General features: G+C 45.6%; 1 protein-coding gene across 1 annotated transcript in view; it reads right to left on the bottom strand.

Annotated features, from left to right (window-relative positions):
- Nucleotides 1-261: 261 nt before the first annotated feature.
- LOC130380844 (ATP-binding cassette sub-family C member 4-like) overlaps nt 262-21732 on the bottom strand; it is a 56953-nt gene continuing 35482 nt past the window's right edge. The window contains exons 11-31 of the mRNA XM_056588208.1: nt 12835-13026; nt 11673-11767; nt 9490-9576; nt 9030-9126; nt 8200-8379; nt 7776-7913; nt 7445-7482; nt 7134-7240; nt 6126-6272; nt 5675-5754; nt 5380-5530; nt 4902-5021; nt 4641-4751; nt 4322-4422; nt 2915-3106; nt 2659-2814; nt 2473-2562; nt 1934-2106; nt 1706-1811; nt 1157-1291; nt 262-491 (exon numbers count right to left, since the gene is read on the bottom strand). Coding sequence (XP_056444183.1) covers nt 408-491; nt 1157-1291; nt 1706-1811; nt 1934-2106; nt 2473-2562; nt 2659-2814; nt 2915-3106; nt 4322-4422; nt 4641-4751; nt 4902-5021; nt 5380-5530; nt 5675-5754; nt 6126-6272; nt 7134-7240; nt 7445-7482; nt 7776-7913; nt 8200-8379; nt 9030-9126; nt 9490-9576; nt 11673-11767; nt 12835-13026 — 2580 coding nt within the window. The 3' untranslated portion in view covers nt 262-407. The remainder of the gene's footprint in view (nt 492-1156; nt 1292-1705; nt 1812-1933; nt 2107-2472; nt 2563-2658; nt 2815-2914; nt 3107-4321; nt 4423-4640; nt 4752-4901; nt 5022-5379; nt 5531-5674; nt 5755-6125; nt 6273-7133; nt 7241-7444; nt 7483-7775; nt 7914-8199; nt 8380-9029; nt 9127-9489; nt 9577-11672; nt 11768-12834; nt 13027-21732) is intronic.

The following is a 21732-nucleotide window of genomic DNA, read 5'->3' as shown; positions in this document are numbered from 1 at the left end:
TCACACTGTATAAATGATAAACCCTACATTCAGTCATTCATACTGTATAGATGCCGGTCTGAATCAAATAGGCGTTCTCCGTCACAATACTCATGGGGAACTCTTGCTGTATAGAACAAACCAAATCCATGTGCACGGATTGGGAAAACCGTGCACATGGTTTCGGAATCCGGGGAACAGTTTACAAATCAGTTTGCACGGATTCACACACTTCATGTTTCTACTATAAGACCCCACAGGGCCTCCGTAGGAAACCGATTTAATATGTGATAAAGGCACTTGACAATCAACAGCTAGCTCCTGAAGGCATTTTTATTAAATAATAACTTGATGATGTAAACAAATACATTTATTTAAAGTGAGGCACTGAAACTCTGGCATGAAGCCAGGGGAAGGGTCAGTGTTTTTTACATGACCGTCTCATGGAACACCAGGTTGCCGTTGGTGGCACTGCTGTGTTTGTTGATGGAGTGACTCCTGTTCTCGTAGGCCTGTGAGCAAGAGGGGGAGAGATTTTGAAACGTTCATCTGTAATGCCGTATCAATATTTGAGACTAAACCCACTTCAGGGCACTAAACTCTGCAGTTATTTTTGTCAATTTTGAACCTCTTAAATGGACCTCGTACAATATTGTAGATCAGGCACAGACACTTTCAATGCTTTTTACATGCACTTGTTTGTTGTCTTTTACATTGTCTGTATCACATGTCATAATGCGCTGTAACTCGTGCCATGCGAAATTGGTAGGATATGGAAAATCCTTAATAGAAACATTGGGGCTAGGTTTTGGGGGTCTGGATTCGAATCAAAACAATTCTAGATAAAAAATTGATTCTCCATTCAGTACATAGGGGATCTTATTTCCTGATCTACTCCAGGCTCAGTGTGCTATGAAAGACTGTATGGCATGAAGTGTAATTAAGATATAGATTATGTGTTATATATATTCGAAAAAATAAAATCAACTGATTGCAGTAATGTAAACACAGAACACCTAATATATACTAATGAATTAATCTAAAATCTGCCGAGTTTTATTTCTTAACAAGTAACTTAACACTTTTTGTCTTCACTCAAATTTGTATTGTGTGATTTGGTTGTCCTCACTTGCAGGTGTCTTGAGATTAAGTCTCAATGAGGACCAGCAGGACTCACCTGCTTCGCGGAGGCCAAGAGGTCCTCTGCCTCCTGCTGGCCGGTCTGCTGCACCATCTTATAGAAGATGCCCTCAGGGTCTTGCAGGAGGGTGTAGGGCGCGTCGTAGGCCTGGATCTCCCCCGCGTCGAGCACCTGGACACACAGTGGCCTCTCAGGTCAAAAGCTGCTCTGTAATGACAGGTCAGGAACACTAAAGCAGAGCTGCTGCTATGTTCTTTTTCCTTTGGTCGACCCAATGCTGACTTTTGACAAACTTAAGACTTAAGTTTGCTTGCAAGGTTGTGTCTGATCAACAGATTTCTAAAGATGTTTGCGGTTAACCAATCAAAGGTCCTCAGAATCGCTAGATTCAGCCTTAACGCATGGTTAGTACTCATGGTAACTGGTCAAGAACCGTAGCTTAAAACCAGCATGGGTGGTACAGTACAGTAGACTTAGTTTTCTGTAAGGTAAGGGGAGGAGCATTAGGAGGAGTAGTTAGGAGGAACAAACAAGAGTGAGGAGTGGTGGGAGCAGGGGTTGCTAGAGGACAAGAGGGTCACTCGCCATGATGCGGTCGCTGTCTATGATGGTGTTGAGCCTGTGAGCGATGGTGAGCACTGTGCAATCTCTGAACTTGTCCCGGATTGTCCTCTGGATCAGCTCGTCCGTCCTATGGCGGGAAATAAAAAACTCAGACTTCAAGAGCAACCGAAGCCAAGGTGGAGCAACAGCAGCACCCCCGCTGGTCAAACGCACTCTACTAAAAGCGCAGACTCCATCTGTGGGCAGTACCTGGGGTCTACGTTGGCTGTGGCCTCATCGATGATGAGAATGCGGTTCTTCCTCAGGATGGCTCTGGCCAGACATACCAGCTGCCTCTGGCCAACGCTAAAGTTGGAGCCCGACTCGGCCAGTAGCGTCTCCATCTTGGTTGGAAGCTCCTCCACTACAGACTTCAGCTGAACCTGCACCCGAAGTACACAGAGAACCCAACACAAGGAACCACTTCCTTCAACACACGGAACCACTTCCTTCAACACACAGAATTACCTCCTTCAACATACGGAACCACTTCCCTCAACACACGGAACCACTTCCTTCAACACAAGGAGCCACTCCTCATCACACGTAACCACTTTCTTCAACACACGGAACCACTTCCTTCGATAAACGGATCCAATTCCTTCATCACACGGATCTACTTCCTTCAACAAAGAACCACTACCTTCAACAAACAGACCCACTTCCTTCAATGTGTGTGTTCATAGTGTAACTTTTCTGGAGACAGGGTTTGTGTTAAGGATTTGTGCAGGGGTAGAAGGGCTACTAGCCTCTTGCAGAGAGTTCCAGAGCTCTTCATCAGAGTGCTGGCTGAAAGGGTCCAGGTTCTTCCTCATGGTGTCAGTGAAGAGCACAGGATCCTGGGGAGCCAATCAGAGGAGAGCTCAGCAACAGACCATCCAGAATCATGTTATAAGCCAACCGTCTCCTCCCAGAAGCAGGAGTAGGAGGAGTACCTGAGGAATAATGGACATCTTCTGGCGCAGGTCGTGGAGGCCGAGCTCAGAGGTCAGTATTCCATCCACGTAGATCTTCCCCTGGGGTTCTGCCAGGCGGAACAGAGCTGACACCAGGGAGCTCTTCCCAGCACCGGTCCTCCCCACCACGCCCACCTGAAGGACACACACAGCATAACCAATCACACTACAGATCTCAACCGATCATCCCTGGAAGTTGCAGAGTTGAGGCCGGCAGTCAACCAAGATGTCCCACCTTCTCCCTGGGTAGGAACGTGGCGTTCATGTTACGGAGGACCACAGGCCCATCTGCACTGTAGGAGAAGTTGACCCCGTCAAAGGTCACCAGGCCTTGGCTCGGCCAGTCAAGCGGGGGTCGCTTCTCGGTTTCCCATGGTGCTTCGCTCTCCAGCTCTGTGTACTCCATCACTCGCTCCACTGAGATCATCTTAAGAGAGAGAGTTATGTTTTAATCTGAACAAGGCCCCCAATTTTATATGTGAGGCCGGTTAGCCGTTTCAAAATCATTCGATTTATATCCACATCACAGGTTGGGTGAGTGTCATCAAGATGAATGATGGATGGATCAACCCCACTGGTCACCTATCTACTAGACCGTACCAATTGGTAGGCTCGAGTTGGATCAATCTATCATAAATCAACATTCCAATACAGGACCTCACAAACACATCTTAATTGCTTATTGACCCAAGTGGACCCCAGTCTAAGTTAGGATCCAGCTGTCCTTAGTATGTCAGAGCAGAGCTTCTGGGGGAGACGGCACAGAGCCTGGGAAAGAAACTGAGAACTGAAAGAGGCTAGAATTATGTCTTCTTTCCTCTATCATAGCTCTATCTAAGAAAACAAATTTGCGTGAGTGGATAAAGCAAAGGAGAACCTGTTAAGGAAAAGGGCGAGGGGACACAAGCACTGGAAACAGGGAGGCAGAGACGGAGCAAAAGGAAACAGGGTTTATTCGGACACGGGGTAGGTGACAAGCTGGGGAGAAGCAAGCGGTAGTCAGGCAGGTGAGGGTTAGGCAACAGGGAGTCAGTCAGGCAGGCAAGGACTCGGCGACAGGCGGGTAGTCAGGCAGGCGAGGGTTCAGCGTCAGGCAGGCAGTCAGACAGGCAAGGACTCAACGACAGGTGGGTAGTCAGGCAGGCAGGGGTTCGGCGACAGGTAGGCAGAGTGACGGACAGAGAACTAGGGAAGAGGGGAGGGGGTTATCAAGAGAACGGGAACACTGAACTGGGTCTAGAGAATGCTGGTAGGACCGATACGAACTGGGTAGTTGTAAACGACGAACTGGCGCCGGTTGTATGGAGATCCCCGGCTGAAGTAGGAAGTGGAGATTGATGATTGAAGACAGGTGTGACGGAAGTATGAGGTACAGTGACGTCAAGTGGCCACTAGATGGGGGTGTTGGACCGCGTAGCAGGACGCGGCGTGACAGGACCTCATTGTAGTGCTCCAATGACCGTTCCACACAGTGTTGATGTGAAACCTTTTTTACAGTTAACTATTGTGTGTCAACTTTGTGTACGCCAATTGCGAGCTTACAGATCCCCACAGCTACATGATTGGTCTAAACAAATATGAAGTGAAGGTTCACTCAGATATCAGCTCTCGCTCTGATGTGCGAGCCTAACAACAGACTTACCAAGTTTTCCACTTCTGCTGACTGCCGGACACCCCACTGGAACATCCCCACGATGGAGATGGCGTAGGACAAAGCCAGCCCCACATCCCCTGCACCTAGGTCTAACAGAAGAACAAAAGCATGACACGTTAAGCCACCAATCAAACATGCATTGAGAACGCTCAGGCCATTAATTTGATAGCTTTTGTGTTGAGCTACCTCAATCCCAAAAGTTTCGTCGTGAACCTGGAACAGAAGGGGTATTGAACCCAGACCCTGGCCGTTCAGAAGTTGTATTGAGCCCGGTACACAGAAAGCCGTAAAAGCAGAATTTTCTTACCATCTCGGAACGACATGCAGGCAAATGTGAGGATGATGACAAAGAAGGCGCACAACAGGTCCAGGCGCATGGCGAACCAACGTGTAGTGCACAGTAACAGGTACCAGGTCTCTGAAAGCAAAAGTAAAGTTTGTATCACTAAATTGGACTGGGCCCAGCGTTGTTATGCTTATGTTTGATTTCCAATGTGTCTAATACACGTCATTTGCACAGTACACATAGTACAGTGATCCATGGCATCAAAGAAAAGGGGCAGGGCACCTGAGTGCCGGTCCTGGTGGGCGTCAAACACGTTCTGGAAGCGCTGCTCGGCTCTGAAGGCCCTGATGGTCCACAGACCCTGTAGCGAGGAGGACAGGTGGGAGAACACGGGACTTCGAGCTGCAGGAAGGAGCACAAGGAGCAGGAAGTTGACCTCACATAGGGCAGGGAGGTAAACCCCCTCTTGGAGGATCATATCATGTGATACTTGTATGTTAAACAACGGTGGCACTAGGTCCTCAAGGGTTCCATTTTGGAATACCCGGGGCTCTAACTTCGTGTTCTCTCAACCAATCACAGCATCTTTCAAGTGACAAAATAGACTGGTTAACATGATGGACCACAGCAAAGGTCTTGTCTATTTATGTGCTAGCCTTACACCTGTGTGCTAGCTGTGGTAGTGCTGTGAAAATGAGAAGGAACTGCTGAACAACATTAGCATAAAGACATGAGCCTAAGGCCTGTTGGGGGTAATTACTGGTTCTCTCAAGTCGCTTGATGTCCCTGGAGGTCTTCAGGAAGTAGCGGCGGAGGATCACAAAGATAATGAGGAGCGGTACGACCAGGATTAAGATCCAGGGAACGACTGACGCCGCCACCGCGATCACACCGACCATATGCAGGGCAATCTGCCGGAGACAACAGAGACAATTAATTGACTACATTGAACCTTATTTACCCATCCCTATATCTTTGTACAACAAGTGAGGTTGAACACTTGATTCTGATTGCAGCACTAAATGTGTCCAAGGCAATCGGACTCTGAACAGCACCTGGCAGGCGTCCACAAAGGTCCAGGGGAGAACCAAGTCCACCTCACCGATGTCCTTGGAGAACCGGTTCAGAACCCTGCCTGAACCACAGAGAGCAAATGCAGAAAACCACGTCAGGTCCGAAACTCTCAGAGAAATGTCCAACGTCAAAAGAATTATTGTCATTCCTCCAGCCTTCTTTTTTCTCTTTATTGATGGATTTGTTTTGTATTTCACCGAAGCGAATGTGGATGGAATCACTAATATATTTCCTAATATATTTATATTTATCACCTGCATACACCTGCATACATACATAAATACATAAGGCTTAGGAAATGTATATTTAGCAGCATAATCATTATGATCAACAACGGTTTTCCATTATCAAAACCAACACGTTTAAACGTTTGATATACATCTTGACATGAATGACTCCATTCGGATTTCAATAAGAACAAACTTCTCCTACCGATGGGGTTCACGTCGAAGAAGTGCACGGGCGTGCGCAGTATAGCGTTGAACATGCGTTTGTGCAGGGTCTCCGTGCTCTTCACCAGCACATAGATGAAGAGCATTGCCCTGACGAGCCCAAAAATGAGCGTGGCTGCAGTCAGACCTGAAAACACATCAGCATAGTGTTTTGCAATGACCCCGAGACACATGTGGAGGCACGTTTTAAAAAAAGATTTGGAGGTACCGAATACATTTAATTGAAGTATTTGCTTCATCAATACAGTGTCCCTTTGATCTTCGAGGCAACTTTTTCATTGTCTTCGAAAACCTTACACTTTCTGGTCACCACTTGGGACCAAAAGACCAATTTAAGTTTCTCATGTGTAGGGAATCTTAACTTCCCTTTCCTGTGTTTTTAGGATTAGTTTTATTTATTTCATGGTCAATGTATATTTTAATGACTCCTTGTGTCTATAGAGGTGCACTGCTGTACCTAAATCAAACAGACTCATTATTAATGGCAAGAGCTACACCTGTGTTTTACCTAATTTGAAAAGGTCCCATTAATGGTTCTCCCAATGGGCGGCGTTTTCATCTTTATTCCGGGTCACTAAACCAATCTAAGTGTCTGCTAAGTGACTAACCTGATTGGTGAATGGAATGGATCGCAGCAAATGTGATGCATCTCATTAAGGCAAGCTACTTATTGACTCAAAGACAAGATGGCGTCGACGGGTGAACTACTGATGATATTCTGTGTATAAGATATCCTTTTTAGTAAACAATCCATACACTTACAAAGTTATCAATGCCTCATTTTATATGTTAAGACCCTTATTATACTACCAAAGGAGTATCGGGCTACTTCCAGCCTTGTAAGTGGTTAAAAATAGCGAATACGTTTCTACCATGAGACATGCCCCGATTTTATAGCGTTTTGGTAGAATCTGCTAAAAACAGCCAACATAAGAATGTGTCTATGTGCTGTGTTTGTGCTATGAAAACAAGTTTTTTTCCCCCTCACCTCCGTAGATTCCCAGGTAAAAGGGTATATCCAACACTTCAGTGGCGTTGTTGGTGTGATTTTGGATTGAGGTGGTGCAACCCGTCAGGTTGCTTTGCTTATCGGCCCTGATGAAAATAAGGTCACAAACTTATTTTAATGCTGACTTTCGAGACTAGATCCAGATAGATGGCTATTTACAATCCCAGTTTTTATAGATTGTGGTTAATCTTTAAGGTACTCAAGTTCTTAAATGCTATACTTTCATTCAAGTTAGCTGTCAAACCTAAAGTAAAAGGCTTGCGTGAAAACATCAATGGTTATAGATTTACCAATAAGACATCCACCAGTCCTGAAGGACGTAGGCCACCTAGGTGGGCGAAGAGCAGAAACAAAAAAAATAAACAAAGTACATCAACTGTTTTTGATTACAGAAAAATCATTTTTACCGATAATAATCACCATTGACTCACTACTCTTCTACCAGTCCCTCGATTGTGTTCATGTGTTCATGATGTGTGCAAAGAATTCACGCAAGAAACTGAAACAATTCTGAATGTGCTTTCGGCACCTAAATAAATCCTTGATCAAGACTTTTTTTGGACGCCCATTGCTTGCAAATGTATCTGCTTGCTAACAGCTGGCGGTGAGCATTTAGCTTACCTGAGCGGATATGTTTACCACAAAGAGCAACAGCAAAACAAAGACGTTAGCTCCAGCACGTATGTACTTGTAGTACATGCCCATCCCGATAGTCCCCTGCAGACGGCTCTCCTCCACAGCTGTCTGGGTGTGTTCTGCCTTTAGAGATGAAACAATAACACCTACTAATGTAGCGGCTTAGATAGTTGCCCTAATGTAGCAGAAAAAATATGTTTTAAGCAGTGTTATCAAAGACAAACCGTGTTAGCATTTGTGTAATGGACTGTGTTATCAACAAGCTATACAGTGTTAGCATGAAAGAGACAGTGTAAGCGTTAGAGACAAACAGTGTTAATATCAAGCTATACAGTGTAAGCATCAAAGAGACTGACTAAGCATCAGAGGCAGTGTTGCGACATCGAAAGCATTGGTGTCAGTGTCCCACCGGAATCTGTTCTGCTTCATCGTTGACCGTGGGTGAGGAGGTGCTGGAGACGGTTCGGCTGCGAGCCAACTCCTCCGACATCGCCTGCTGTTCCTCTTCGTCCTCTTTTTTCAGCAGAGAGGTGAAGTCCAGTCCAGACTTCTGCAGCTCTGTGTACCCCCCCTTGGCCACCACATTACCCTGAGATGGAGACATCACAGGGGTTGGCTAACGTTTCACATTTTACATACATAACACGAACAATATGACTATCTGGGTTTCAGATAAAATAACAAAATCATTCAAGTTTTTACTTTTCTTACTTTGAATGGCAACATAAAACCCAAATGCTAAATGCTAAATCTGGTGTAAAATGGATCTGGTATATGTTGAGTATGATAATGAGTTGGAGTGTTTGTTTGGGAGCAAAAAAATGCATATAGACGCATTCTTATGTTGGCTGTTTTCAGCCGTTTCTACCAAAACGCTATAAACTTGGAACAATCGGGGTACGTCTCATGGTAAAAACTAATTCGCTATTTTTAACCACTTACAAGGCTGGAAGTAGCCCGACACTTCTTTGGTAGTATAATAAGGGTCTTAACATATAAAATGAGGCATTGATAACTTTGTAAGTGTACAGATTGTTTATTAAAAAGGATATCTTATACACACAATACCATCAGTAGTTCACCCGTCGACACCATCTTGTCTTTAAGAGTCGATAAGTAGATTGGAAAACACAGAGCTTGCGTGTTGTTGAAGGAAGTCACAAGCTGTGTTTGCCAAGTTTATAGCGTTGTGATTAGACTGCTCTGTGATTCGATGGAGGAGGAGGGGCATGTACAGACCCCCTTAAGAACCAGGATCTGGTCAGCGGCTTTCAGGTACTGCAGCTGATGGGTGACCAGGATCCTGGGTTTGTCCTTTAGAATACCGCAGATACACCTGGTGAGGACACACACGCAAACAGAAATGTCTGTTAAGGCGCAAAAAGACCTTGCAAAATATAGGCTACTAGTAGAAGCAGGCTAGTGCAGAATGGGTACCTGGCAGTAATGCACAATATTTGTCAGGATCTTTGATGTTTATCCAAAGGTTGTTGAGGCAGAGAGTTGCTGCCAGATTAAGGACAACGAACATGTCCATTTGGTTACTAAAGCCTTGGTACTGCGGGATTGGATTTGCTTAAGTTCCTACCCAGGACTTTCTTCTCTCACCCCAATCCCAGCCACAAACCTATCGTCTGACAGCAAGTGAAGGATTCTTATTTTATATTGGATTATTATAAATAATAGTATCAGTGGTCACTTTTCAAACAGGTGCCTTCCGACCTCGGCGTCCACGGCACTGAGAGGGTCGTCAAGGAGATAGATGTCAGCATCCAGGTACACAGCTCTGAGAAGCACACACACACACAATACATACTGTACCATACTATATAAGTGAGGTGATACAGAAACAGATACTGTGGTACTACAGTACTACATCAGTCCACCCTGAGGTTCTACGGTACTATAAGCGGTAAAACCTGTGCTACTACAGTACTATAGCAGTCAACGCTGTCCATGGCAATGCAGTTTTTTCATTTTATTACTGTGCGTTCGCAACAAACGCGAAATTTGTCGCCTGTTCGCCTTGTCACCGAAGTTTTGTCGCGCCACAAATCATAATCTGTCGCTGTTCAAGTTTTGTCGAATTTGTCGCGCCACAACAAGATAACCACCATTGCATGTCTTTACCTTTTGTGGAAGAGGGAGAGACGTTGGAGGACCCGACGCAGTATATTCATAATATTGTAATGACCACGGAAGAGGCAGTGAATGAAGTATTGAATAGACAGAGATTTATTAGATAGGCCTACCTAATAAACCGTTGGAACACACAAGACCGGAAACATAGCAACGCCGGTAAACAAACCCAGAGAAGCCCAATCCTTACTGTGTGTTCACACCAAACGCAACGGGGCGACAGGATCCCATACAAAGTGAACGTATAGACGCGTTTCGGGCGAATCTTTCGCGACAGAAAACGGGCGACAAGTTTTGATTTGTCGGGCCACACTTTTGCCGTGCACAGGCGAGCACGTTCACGAAAATTTGTCACGTGAAAAATTTGCTTGAGTTCAATTATATTTGAACTTTGACGCGAATTTCGCGTGATGACAGCCAATCAGCGTTCAAGTGGCCACTGCGTGGCCACTGAGTCACATGTGTAACGTAACAGCCAATCAGCGTTAAACCGTCAAACTCAGTGCAGTGCAGTCCGGGGTGAACTGCAGCATGGAGGAGAAAGTGAATGTTGCCGTTTGCGACTCCCGGAGCTCTATATATAATATAATAGTATGTAATATAATATTTGTATGCATAATATCACGGCCAAAAGCTCTGTGCGCCTCCGGATGCCCGTAGCGCGGGGAGCTCTCATAGGGATTGGGCTTCTCGGGGTTTGTTTACCGGCGTTGGTATGTTTCCGGTCTTGTGTGTTCCAATGGTTTATTAGGTAGGCCTATCTAATAAATCTCTGTCTATTCAATACTTCATTCACTGCCTCTTCCGTGGTCATTACAATATTATGAATATACTGCGTCGGGTCCTCCGACGTCTCTCCCTCTTCCACAAAAGGTAAAGGCATGCAATGGTTGTTATCTTGTTGTGGGGCGACAAATTCGACAAAACTTGCGCAGCGACAGATTATGATGTGTGGCGCGACAAAACTTCGGCGACAACGCGAAAGGGCGAAAAATTTCACGTTTGGTGTGAACACAGTTATGAGAGCTCCCTGTGCTACGGCCATCCGGAGGCGCACAGAGCTTTTGGCCGTGATATTATGTATACAAATATTATATTATATACTATCATATTATATATAGAGCTCCGGGAGTCGCAAATGGCAACATTCACTTTCCCCTCCATGCTGCAGTTCAGCCGGGACTGCACTGAGTTTGACGGTTGAACGCTGATTGGCTGTTACGTTACACATGTGACTCAGTGGCCACGCTGTTGAACGCTGATTGGCTGTCATCACGTGAAATTCGAGTCAAAGTTGAAATATTTCAACTCGAGCGAATTTGTCGCGCCACAAATCTCCGTGAACACGCTTGCCTGTGCACGGCGAAAGTGTGGCGAGACAAATCCAAACTTGTTGCCGGTTTTCTCTCGCGAAAAATTCACCCGATACGCATCTATACGTTCACTTTGTATGGGATCCTGTCGCCCCGTCGCGTTTGGTGTGAACGCACAGTTAGGTGAAACGGTAAACCATGGTTAAATTATTGTCAAGGATCTAATGATAATTAAATTTGACAAGGTAATGATGACTATTATTTTTATTGTTAAAACCAGTTACCGTTCCATCCCTATTGGTAACAAATGTTTTAGTGATGCCAGGGGAGACGGTTACAGTGGTTGAAACAGCCAGGATGGTATCGTCCTTTGGCTCCACCCCCTGGGTTCACCTCTCCGGGGTTCAGCTGAGGTGAGCATCAGACTCACCTGGCCAGGTTGACACGAGCCTTCTGTCCCCCACTGAGTGTGGCTCCCCGGTCCCCGATCAGAGTCAGGTCCCCGTCTGGCAGCAGCTCCATGTCCTGGAGAAATTGGAAAAGAACTTCAGAACACAAATACACACTTCTTTCACACGGCCTCACAACATATCAGGACTTAAGAAGTCTAGCTGAACCCACGTAAAGCCTAACACACTGATACTTCAGTCCTTCTTACAGGACTGTCTAACAGTACTTTGACATGCAGAGGGAAAACTTCACTTTGAAATGTACATAATTTTATTCCGAGGGAGAATGCCAGAGGACACCCATAGAGGGTCCCAGGTCCACCCACCATAGACTCCTGTGGGAAACACTGGCAATGCAATAGTGTTGTTTGCGATGTTTATGTGCTTGGTATGCCTCGTTTAGGACTATATTTTGAAACTAGAAAATTGCATTTCCTGCAGAAAATGTGGTGACTGCTGTAGTGCAAGCCAGTGTTAGTGTTACTAGCCAGCCAATCAGGTCTGAGGAGCATGATGAAGCGCAAGAGAAGTAAGATGAGGCACTGGATGGGGCAGTGATGTAGAAGATGGACTACAGAGAGCTGACTGAACCTCATTCAGGAGATGGCATTGGGTGAGTCATGAGGTCTGGATTCATGGATCAAGGATATCCTGATACATGATCATAAATATTCAATCAAGTTTACCTTCCTACATACAAATATATATGTAATGTAAATATACGAGTTGAAGGCGGCAGTAAGTTACAACATAAGCATCATTTGGAGCAAGGAAAAGCCTGCTCTTGCCATATTATTTGTTTAATTTTTATTTACATCCAGGTAATTAGCAAAAAAAAGTGCCACAGAATACATGGAAAATTATGCAGTGTTAGGATTGGGGATTACCTAGACTGGGTAATCCTGAACAAAACCTGGTTTGGGCTCACATGGCAGTTTGGAAACTGGTTTCCCCTTTGCATGTCACCATACAGATTGTGAAAGATCCTTAGGCCGTAGTGATGAGCATTAATACCATCATCATCATATCACTGTGTGTACACAATAATAAGTCTTAAAATGATTAGAATTTAAATATCCTTGAGGGGCTGTCAACAAGTCCCAGGTTGAGCCAGGTTGTCAGGGTGTGGGCGAGACCACTCACCCTCTTGAGGGCGCAGGCTCGCAGCACCTCCTCGTACTTGGCGGGGTTTAGCTCTTTGCCGAACAGGATGTTGCTGCGGATGGTCCCGGGGAACACCCAGGGCTGCTGGCAGGCGTAGGTCAGCTGACCCTTCACCTTGAGCACCCCCTTGTCAAGGGGCAGCTCTCCCAGAATGGCACTCAGCAGGGAGGACTGAGGGAAGGAAGCAAGGACAGGTGTTTCAGTTGGAATGGTTGAACTTGACGAAAAATTGTTCTTCAATGCTGTCCACCTGCCACAGGGAATAATATACCTAACAAGCAATGGTTCTTATACCTAACCTGGGTTGTATGACCTGCCAACTGGTCAGATCTACCAGCCATTAGCAGGAGGCAGGAGTTCATTTTACGACTCTGTTCTTAAGGCTTTTGGATGGAGGACAAATTAAAAATTCCTTAATTATGAAAGAACAATGACCAGACAACACCTTTCCTTTATAAAATGCTGAGAGCGCTATAGTGCAAAGTGAGGTTGAAAAGATGGTTGCATAAAGTGACACAATTTAAAACATAACTTTGAATAGCTTAAATCAAGTGCAAAGATTTGAACAGAGGGTTATCCTTATCTTGCCCTAGGCGAGATTAGGGTTCGGCGACCCAAACATAATTTTATAATTATTATTTTATTTTAATTTTTATTCCTTTGGGGCAACCGCCTATATGGCCTATGCCTATAGCCAATTAAGCCTCAAACCATAGATGATCAGTGTTCCGAATTCCCCTACATATTTGTTTGATATTTTTTAATTCTGTCAGGCAGATAGTAATGTGCCCTTACCACTAGGTGGGTTCCTTTTCCATTTGTAAACATATATAATCAGGATAAGTAGAAGTAGCCAAACATGTGGATAAGTTTATTTCCCTTCGAGTGTGTGAGTTTATTCGCAAGTTGAAAAACAGTAGGATGACTCAAGAAAGAAGCAAGTCTCCATTGGGGAACAATTGTAGTATAAACTGGGAGCGACACACACAAACGACAAGGCTCAACAAACATAGTTCCAATCAATGAATCATTTTAGCGCCAGTAAAACAAGAAATAAGAGTTATTGGTTGAAGTAGTTGAAGTGGGAACTTCCGGTTTAGCGACTAATGGAGTGAGACGCACCTGCGGGAGCTCCTGTTAAACTCTTTTAATTGATCGTATAGGGCCTCTTTTTCCACATTTCTACTTCACAAGCTCATTGTGACTGTATTATAAGCCGTTATGCCTCCAAAACTGAAAAATACGAACAACCCGGCGCCTACACAAATGAGGCCAACCCCCCAGGCTACATCCTCCCTGGGGAGCAGTGAGGCCGCCCCGCCGCGGGCGCCCGCTAAGCCCTCCTCGCCGCTCTTCGAGATGAGGTGGTGGGCATTTTTAAGGCAGAATTTGAGGCGGCATTGAAGAATAATTTCGCTCAGATAAAGTCCGAACTACAGAGTGTGAAGGTGGAGCTAAATGCTAACATGGCGGCCATCCGATCGGAGGTGGATGTGCTAAAGGTAACTGTGACGGACATGGAGGGCTCGCTGTCGACATGCACTGACGATGTGCTTTCACTTCAAAGTAATATGGTCAAACTTTCGGCCCAACTTGTTACTTTGGACAGCAAATGTGAAGATCTGGAGGCGAGATCTCGCCGTAACAACATCAGGATACTAGGTCTACCCGAGGAGTTCGGCGCAGTTAACGCGACTACGGTATCCGCCCTGCTGAAAGACGCCCTCGCCTTTAGGTAAAGAGCCGGTGGTGGACCGGGCGCATCGATCCCAACAGCCCAAGCCGAAACCCGGTGAGCGCCCTCGTCCCATAATAGCACGTCTACACTATTATGCAGACTGTGCCGACATCCTACAACGTGCTAGAACCCAACGGCAGATCAAGGTGAAGGATTCAACCATCTCCATTTTCCCGGATTTCACTGCACGCACAGCCAAAGCCTGTGCAGCCTTCACTGACATTCGGCGCCAGCTCAGGGGCATTCCCGACATAAGATTTGGGCTGCTACACCCAGCGCGTCTCCGCATCACCAGAGGGGATGCCACAAGGGAATTTACATCACCGGAGGATGCCGCTGCTTTTGTGGAAGCACTCAAGTAAACATGGTTCTGCTACAGCATAGTTATTAAAACATTAGGTGCCATTACAGTTATGCCATTATTATTGTAATCGTAAGTATTGTTATTGAAGATTATTTTCTATATAATAATAATAATTATATTATTATTATCATTATTATTTATTTTTTATTTTTAAGTATATATATTATTGAAGCTGAAACTGTTATGGATCTACAGCATGTTCTACGAAATAACTGAGTAATATACCATTACTGTAAATTTTGTCATAAATCAAGTTGGCAAATAGTTGGCACCAATACTACTGTTGTTTTAATAAGCAGTATTAGTACAAATACTAAGTCACTACGCCTAGGCGCATGCAGATTTCTGATGGTTCGGATGGTTCTGAGCCTTGTGTTGTTTATTAATGCACGCCCTGTCTTTTGCTTTTTTTATCTTCCCATTGTTTCCGGGAGCTCCAGTTAAGTTGGAGCGAGGGTAAGATGACTGTTTGGTCCAAAGCCTGGAGTTTTTTTGTTTGGATTATGACACCTTGTGGAGTTAGCACTGATCCTATCGTTTGGGGATGGGATAGTGGTAGGTGCACTGGGGGGAGGGTGTGGGTTCTGGGGCGAGTTCGATAGGTTAGCCCTGTGTGTGTGTTTTTTTTTGTTTGTTTTTTGTCTTGTTTTTTTTTCTCTCTTCCTTTCTTTCCCCTTTCCTACCTTTCCCTCTCCTTCCCCCCTTGCCCCTGAAGTGTGGGACGGGAACCTGGTTGCCTCTTATTTTCATCCACTTTCCACATGGCTAATATTTCGGGCCCAAACGTGAGATTCATCAGTTGGAATATTAAAGGCCTAGGATGTGCTGTCAAGCGATGTAGAGTGCTCTCCCATCTGAATCGGCTGAAACCTGACATTGTGTTCTTGCAGGAAACCCACATGAGGAACAAAGATCAAGGGCCCTATTTTAACGGTCTGAAACGCAAGTGGGAAGCGCAAAGCGCAAGTAGCTTTGTGGGCGGTTCTACGGCGCTATCGCTATTTTACAGGCGGATAAATGACACTCGCGGCGCAAGTGTCAAAAGGGTTGGTCTGAAGCAGCCTAGTTACCCGTAGGTGTGGTTTGGGCGTAACGTCCAACAAACCAATGAGAGTGCCAGCTCCCATCCCCTTTAAGAGCCATGAGCGCATTTGAATCAGACAAGTTGATATTCTGACAGCGCGTCTGCAGTCTCCGATGAGACAGATGCACACACATTTCAAACTGCAAATGGCTCAGTTTATTGCCAAATAATATGGCCTAATTCACAGTTTGCGCCAGAACACGCCTCCTCCTTCAGCCGAACCGCCCCTTGGGGCGCATGATCAATCCCTAATTTACCGGCGAGTGGCGGTGGTGGGAAAAGAACGCTCTGCGCCAGTTGTAAACTAGCAACGACACATGCGCCAGTGACTAAGTCACTTGCGCCGGATGCAAGATAGGGCCCCAAGTCAGACTGAAATGTCCCTGGGTTGCTGAGGTGTTCCATTCTAGTTTCAACTCAAAGGCCAGAGGGGTGGCTCTCTTGATAGGTAAATCGGTCTCATTTACTCTGACTAATATCATTTCGGAGAGTGATGGCAGATATGATAGTTTTAGGTACTCTATTTCGAGTGCCTGTCCTGTTAGTCAATGTTTACACACCAAATTTTGATAACCCTGGTTTTTTGAACAAGCTGTTTGAAAATTTGCCCTCTCTGAGTGACTTTTTTTATTTTTGGAGGGGACTTGAACTGTGCTATTGATCCTCAACTAGACCGTTCCAAACCCGGCTCATCCCAATCACTAATGGCTAAGGCTCTTTGCAGTTTCATGTCTAGCAATGGCTATGTAGGCCCCTGGAGATTTCGGAATCCGAGCAGTAGGCAATACTCTTTTTATTCGCATGTGCACCAGACCTTCTCTCGAATAGATTATTTCTTTGTAGACGCTAAACTTATGCCAAAGGTGACAAATGCCTCGTATCACCCAATCATTGTTTCAGATCATTCACCGGTGTCCATAGACGTTCAAATCTCCTCCGGACCTCACTATCCCACCCAGTGGCGATTCAATACCTCACTTCTATCGTATGACAAATTTCATAAATTCATTGCAAGCGCAATAGATGATTATATTGCTCTTAAAGGTCCCATGACATGCTATTTTATGTATTCTTTAATATATGTATTAGTGGGCAACTAACACAGTATTCAAAGACGTACCCGAAATTCAGCCGTGGTGCAGAGTTACAGCCACGCCGAGCCAGTCGCACATTGAGCTTCCCCCAAATGCGCTGTTTTGGTGTCTCTAGCTATAATGCAAATGAGGAGGAGCGAGGCGGGTCTAGGAGGAGGGTGGGGTTGTGGCCCTGAGCAGCTTGCAGCCACGGTACCATGCGCTCTGTTTACAGTGGATGTATCGCAATGGCGAGGCGCACACAGCCTTTAGCCGTGTTCTGTAAATATTCTAGAACACACGGGAGCCCTGGAGCTCTATATCTAAATATTAACATATAGCCTACACAGATATCTATATCATATAATATATATTATCACGGCCAAAAGCTGTGTGAGCCGATATTATGAATCTCAAACGACCGCGTTGGGTTCTCCGACGTTCCTGGTTCTTCAATGTCCACATCATTGTGAAGTAGACACTGTAACGCAAGTGTTTCTTGTCGGTTCTTTGACGTGTCTTGTATTTCCACAACGAGACTGTTGTGGGGGTTATCTGAGCCATGGTTGAGAAGGAAATGGGGGAAAGGAACTTTGGCTTTGACTCGCTGAAGTACATGAACCGCGACATGCCGCCGGTTGCCGCGAGGCACCATCGCCCGGCAGCGGGCAGCCGGCAGCGTGCGGTTCAGTCGACTTCAGGTTGATGTGAAAGTGGAAGAACCAGAGACGTCACTTGTGATTCATAATATCGTCTGGAGGCGCACACAGCTTTTGGCCGTGATAATATATATTATATGATATAGATATCTATGTATTATTCTGCTTTTGTTGTTATGGCGCATAACACGTCGGACTCTCGTCTCTGGTATTTCTACAACGAGACTTGTATTGGGGGTTATCTCAGCCAAGGTTGAGAATGAATTGGGGGGAAGGAACTTTGGCTTTGACTCCCTCAAGAACATGAACCACGACATGGAGGAGAAAGGGATTGTTGGCGGCGAATGTCTCCCGCTTGAGCCCCGCTGAGGGACCACCGCCGGAGGCGGAGGTGCCTAAGCGCTGCCCGGCAACGATCCCTTTCTCCTCCTTGTTGTGGTTCATGTTCTTGAGGGAGTCAAAGCCAAAGTTCCTTCCCCCCAATTCATTCTCAACCTTGGCTGAGATAACCCCCAATACGAGTCTCGTTGTAGAAATACCAGAGACGAGAGTCCGACGTGTTATACGCCATAACACCAAAAGCAGAACGGTTATCCAAATAACAAGGAAGTGTACAACACTTGCGTTACAGTCCTGGAGCTCTATATCTAAATAATATCATATAATACATTGATATCTATATCATATAATACATATTATCACGGCCAAAAGCTGTGTGCGCCTCCAGACGATATTATGAATCACAAACAACTTTGTCGGGTTCTGCGACGTCTCTGGTTCTTCCACTTTCACATCAACCTTAAGTCGACTGAACCGCACGCTGCCGGCTGCCCGCTGCCAGGCGATGGTGCCTCGCGGCAACCGGCGGCATGTCGCAGTTCATGTACTTCAGCGAGTCAAAGCCAAAGTTCCTTTCCCCCAATTCCTTCTCAACCATGGCTCAGATAACCCCCACAACAGTCTCGTTGTGGAAATACGAGACACGTCAAAGAACCGACAAGAAACACTTGCGTTACAGTGTGTGTATTCACACACACACATGTGGCGCTCGCACGGTCGAGTCTCATGGGCGGGCCAACGTCTCTGGGCGAGAAGTTGTAAGGGGCCAGGCAGAGTAAGGGGAGGAGCTTAGATGCTTTATGACGCCCGACCGATATGGTTTTTTCAGAGCCGATACCGATACCGATATTTATGAAAATGGGAGGCCGATAACCGATATGTGCAACCGATAAATAGAAGAAAAAAATTCTCAAATAAATTAAAAATGGCACACACTGACTCGAACTTCCATTAAGTGTTTTTAATAGTAAACATTTTAAGTACAGGGAGCTGCCAGCAGCATTTGTAAAATAAAGCCGAACTTAACTTAGAATAACTTAACATAGAATAAAACTGGGAAAAAATAAATAAATCAAATAAATAATCATCAATAAAAAATGCTATGAGAAATGAGTAAAACATCACTGTAGAACTACTTTAGGCTGGTTTAATGCCCAAGCCTAATATTGCCAATTAAGTAAAAGAACATTATAGTGCAGGAAGCACAGCTGCTCGGCATGTTGCCCAGTGAGGCTTCTCCTGTTCTTCGAGTAGATCAGAGAGATCTCACTGAAGACTCTCTCACTGGGAACCGATGAGGGCGGTGCGCACAGAAACTTCCTGGCTTGTTTAGCCAGAAGCTTAAATCGTTGTTCATTCTGCTTCCACCACTGGAGTGGATCCCCCTTTCGGCGGTCAATGATTGGCTCCATGAGATACAACCTCACCTCCTCATCAAGCCCAGCATCTGAGGCCGATGCCTCTCCCGCATGTGGTCCTAGCAAAGAGCTGAAGATGGCATCTATCCGGCTGCCAGATGGTGCCTCATTTCTCCTCTGTTTTTTTCGGGCCTGTTGTTCTGCAGTGTATTCTTCTGCTTCGGCCTCTTGCGCCACATCAACCTCCTGTGCTGTTTCTTCATCATGTGCCTCCGCCGAGGCACTCTCTACTTCATCCTTGAGCCACTGCTTCGCCTTCTCTATTGTGTGGTCAGAGGAAAAGGCATTATTCTTGTAACGTGGATCTAGCAGACAGGCCAGAACAACATGCTTGGTTTCTTCAAGCTTTGCAAACCTCTTGATGAGGCTTTCCTTCATACCTTGCCGAAGAGTTTTAATCCCGGTTGTTCTGGGTCCTTCATCCTCCAGCAGCATCTTCAACACACTGACACATGGAATGATTGAGGACGCAGAGGAACTGCTGCTGCTCACCTTCAGCGTGACCTCCTCAATGGGAATCAGGGTCTCCACAAGATTAGATAACCAGGTCCCACTGGTGAGCACTTGGAGCAGCAAACCCCCCATACTCCCCAGAGTAGAGAGTTAATGCTCTTTTCTGCTCCAGTGCTCTCTGCAGCATGTGCAGTGTTGAGTTCCACCTGATTGGAACTGCTTGTATGAACTGGTGGACTGGAAGGCCAAGTTCTTGCTGAAATGTTTTCAAACGGTCCTTGGCCAGGACAGAATGATGAAAATGTGTGACACAATGCTTCACTGTAGCAATTGTGTCAATCACTGCTCTCTGACAGGACAGGCCATCATTTACAACAAGCTGCAACTGGTGAGCAGTGCAGCTGAGGTCTGGCACTTCAGCAAGCCTCATGCCTTTCATCATATTGGCACCACTGTCACGAAGGACAAGGGCTATGCGCTCTTTGTCAATGTGCCATTCCTCAATCATTTCAAGGAATTTATCCTTGATGTACTGCCCTGTATGGGATCCTTCCATGACCGTCGTGTTCAAAACAACTTGCTTCCTCTCCCACTCATTGGTAATGAAGTGGCATGTCAGGCTCATTAGGGACTCTGTTGTTCCAGACCAGCAGTCTGTGGTAAACGCCAATGGGAACCCAGCATTCTCTGGTTGGATAAGGGTTTTTATCTTTTGCACAACCTTTGCATGGATTGCAGGTATTAGGGATGCAAATTATCGAGTAATTCATTAATCGATAGTTGTTTCATCTTATCGATCGATGATCGATTAATTGATAAGCGGCAATTCTTCTGAGAAGCTGAATTTCCTTCTGAATGTGACACATTTAGGTGGTAATTCAACGAAGTCGTTTAGTTGTTGTACTTTAAAATACTTCCACATATTGTGCATTTGGCGTCTTTGTCGTCATTAACCAACTTAAAGTGGCTCCATACTGCACTCCGTTTTGCCCTCTTCATCGTGTCAGTGTCCCGCTTTTCGTTTGTCTTGTCCTGCCGTGTTCCAATACCCGTACTGTCCGTACTTACTAGCCAAAATTTGAGTACACAGTACTCCAATTCAGATCCGGCGAAAAGAAGTATACTTCAAGGACCCGGATGCCGTACTCAAAACGGGCTAATCGTGAAGTGTGGATCGAAGGACACTCCCCGTACTCAACGGCAGCCTTCTTAGCTACGTTGCAGAAGAGGCGGAGCCAGGCTGAGCCAAAGTCGGCGCATTTTCCACATAGCCTGCATTAATAGAGTCATTTTGTAGTTTTTATAGTTTTTATAGCTTTTTATAGCTACTAGGCGTAAATAGTTCACCGTTCAAAGCGGGATGTTTATTGCGGGGGAGGAGCCACGGCGGCAGTCGTGATCGTAATTTCCGGTTAGTGCACCACGGAGTACTCGATTTGGAACAGCACTCACATCTGAAAAATTAACGTAGTAGCCAGTGCGGATAGTATACTTCCTTTAAGTATACTCATGGAAGTACGGGTATTGGAACACGGCACTGCTTTACTTGTGTTCCCGCTTGTGTTCCCGCGTGTGCGTCAAGTACGTCTGGCGTCAAGTGCGCCCTCACGTGGACGGTTGGGGAATTACGGGTTAAAATGCGATTAATTGCAAGTAATTTATTTTAATCGAGTAATCTCTTATCGACAATTAATCGATAATCGATTAATTGTTTGCATCCCTAGCAGGTATCTTTTCAGTGCGGTAAAA

Source organism: Gadus chalcogrammus, chromosome 4 (assembly GCF_026213295.1).
Source record: "Gadus chalcogrammus isolate NIFS_2021 chromosome 4, NIFS_Gcha_1.0, whole genome shotgun sequence".
In the NCBI taxonomy this organism is placed as follows: domain Eukaryota; kingdom Metazoa; phylum Chordata; class Actinopteri; order Gadiformes; family Gadidae; genus Gadus; species Gadus chalcogrammus.
The sequence above is the reverse complement of the archived record's forward strand: the minus strand, read 5'-3'. Positions and strand labels throughout refer to the sequence as shown.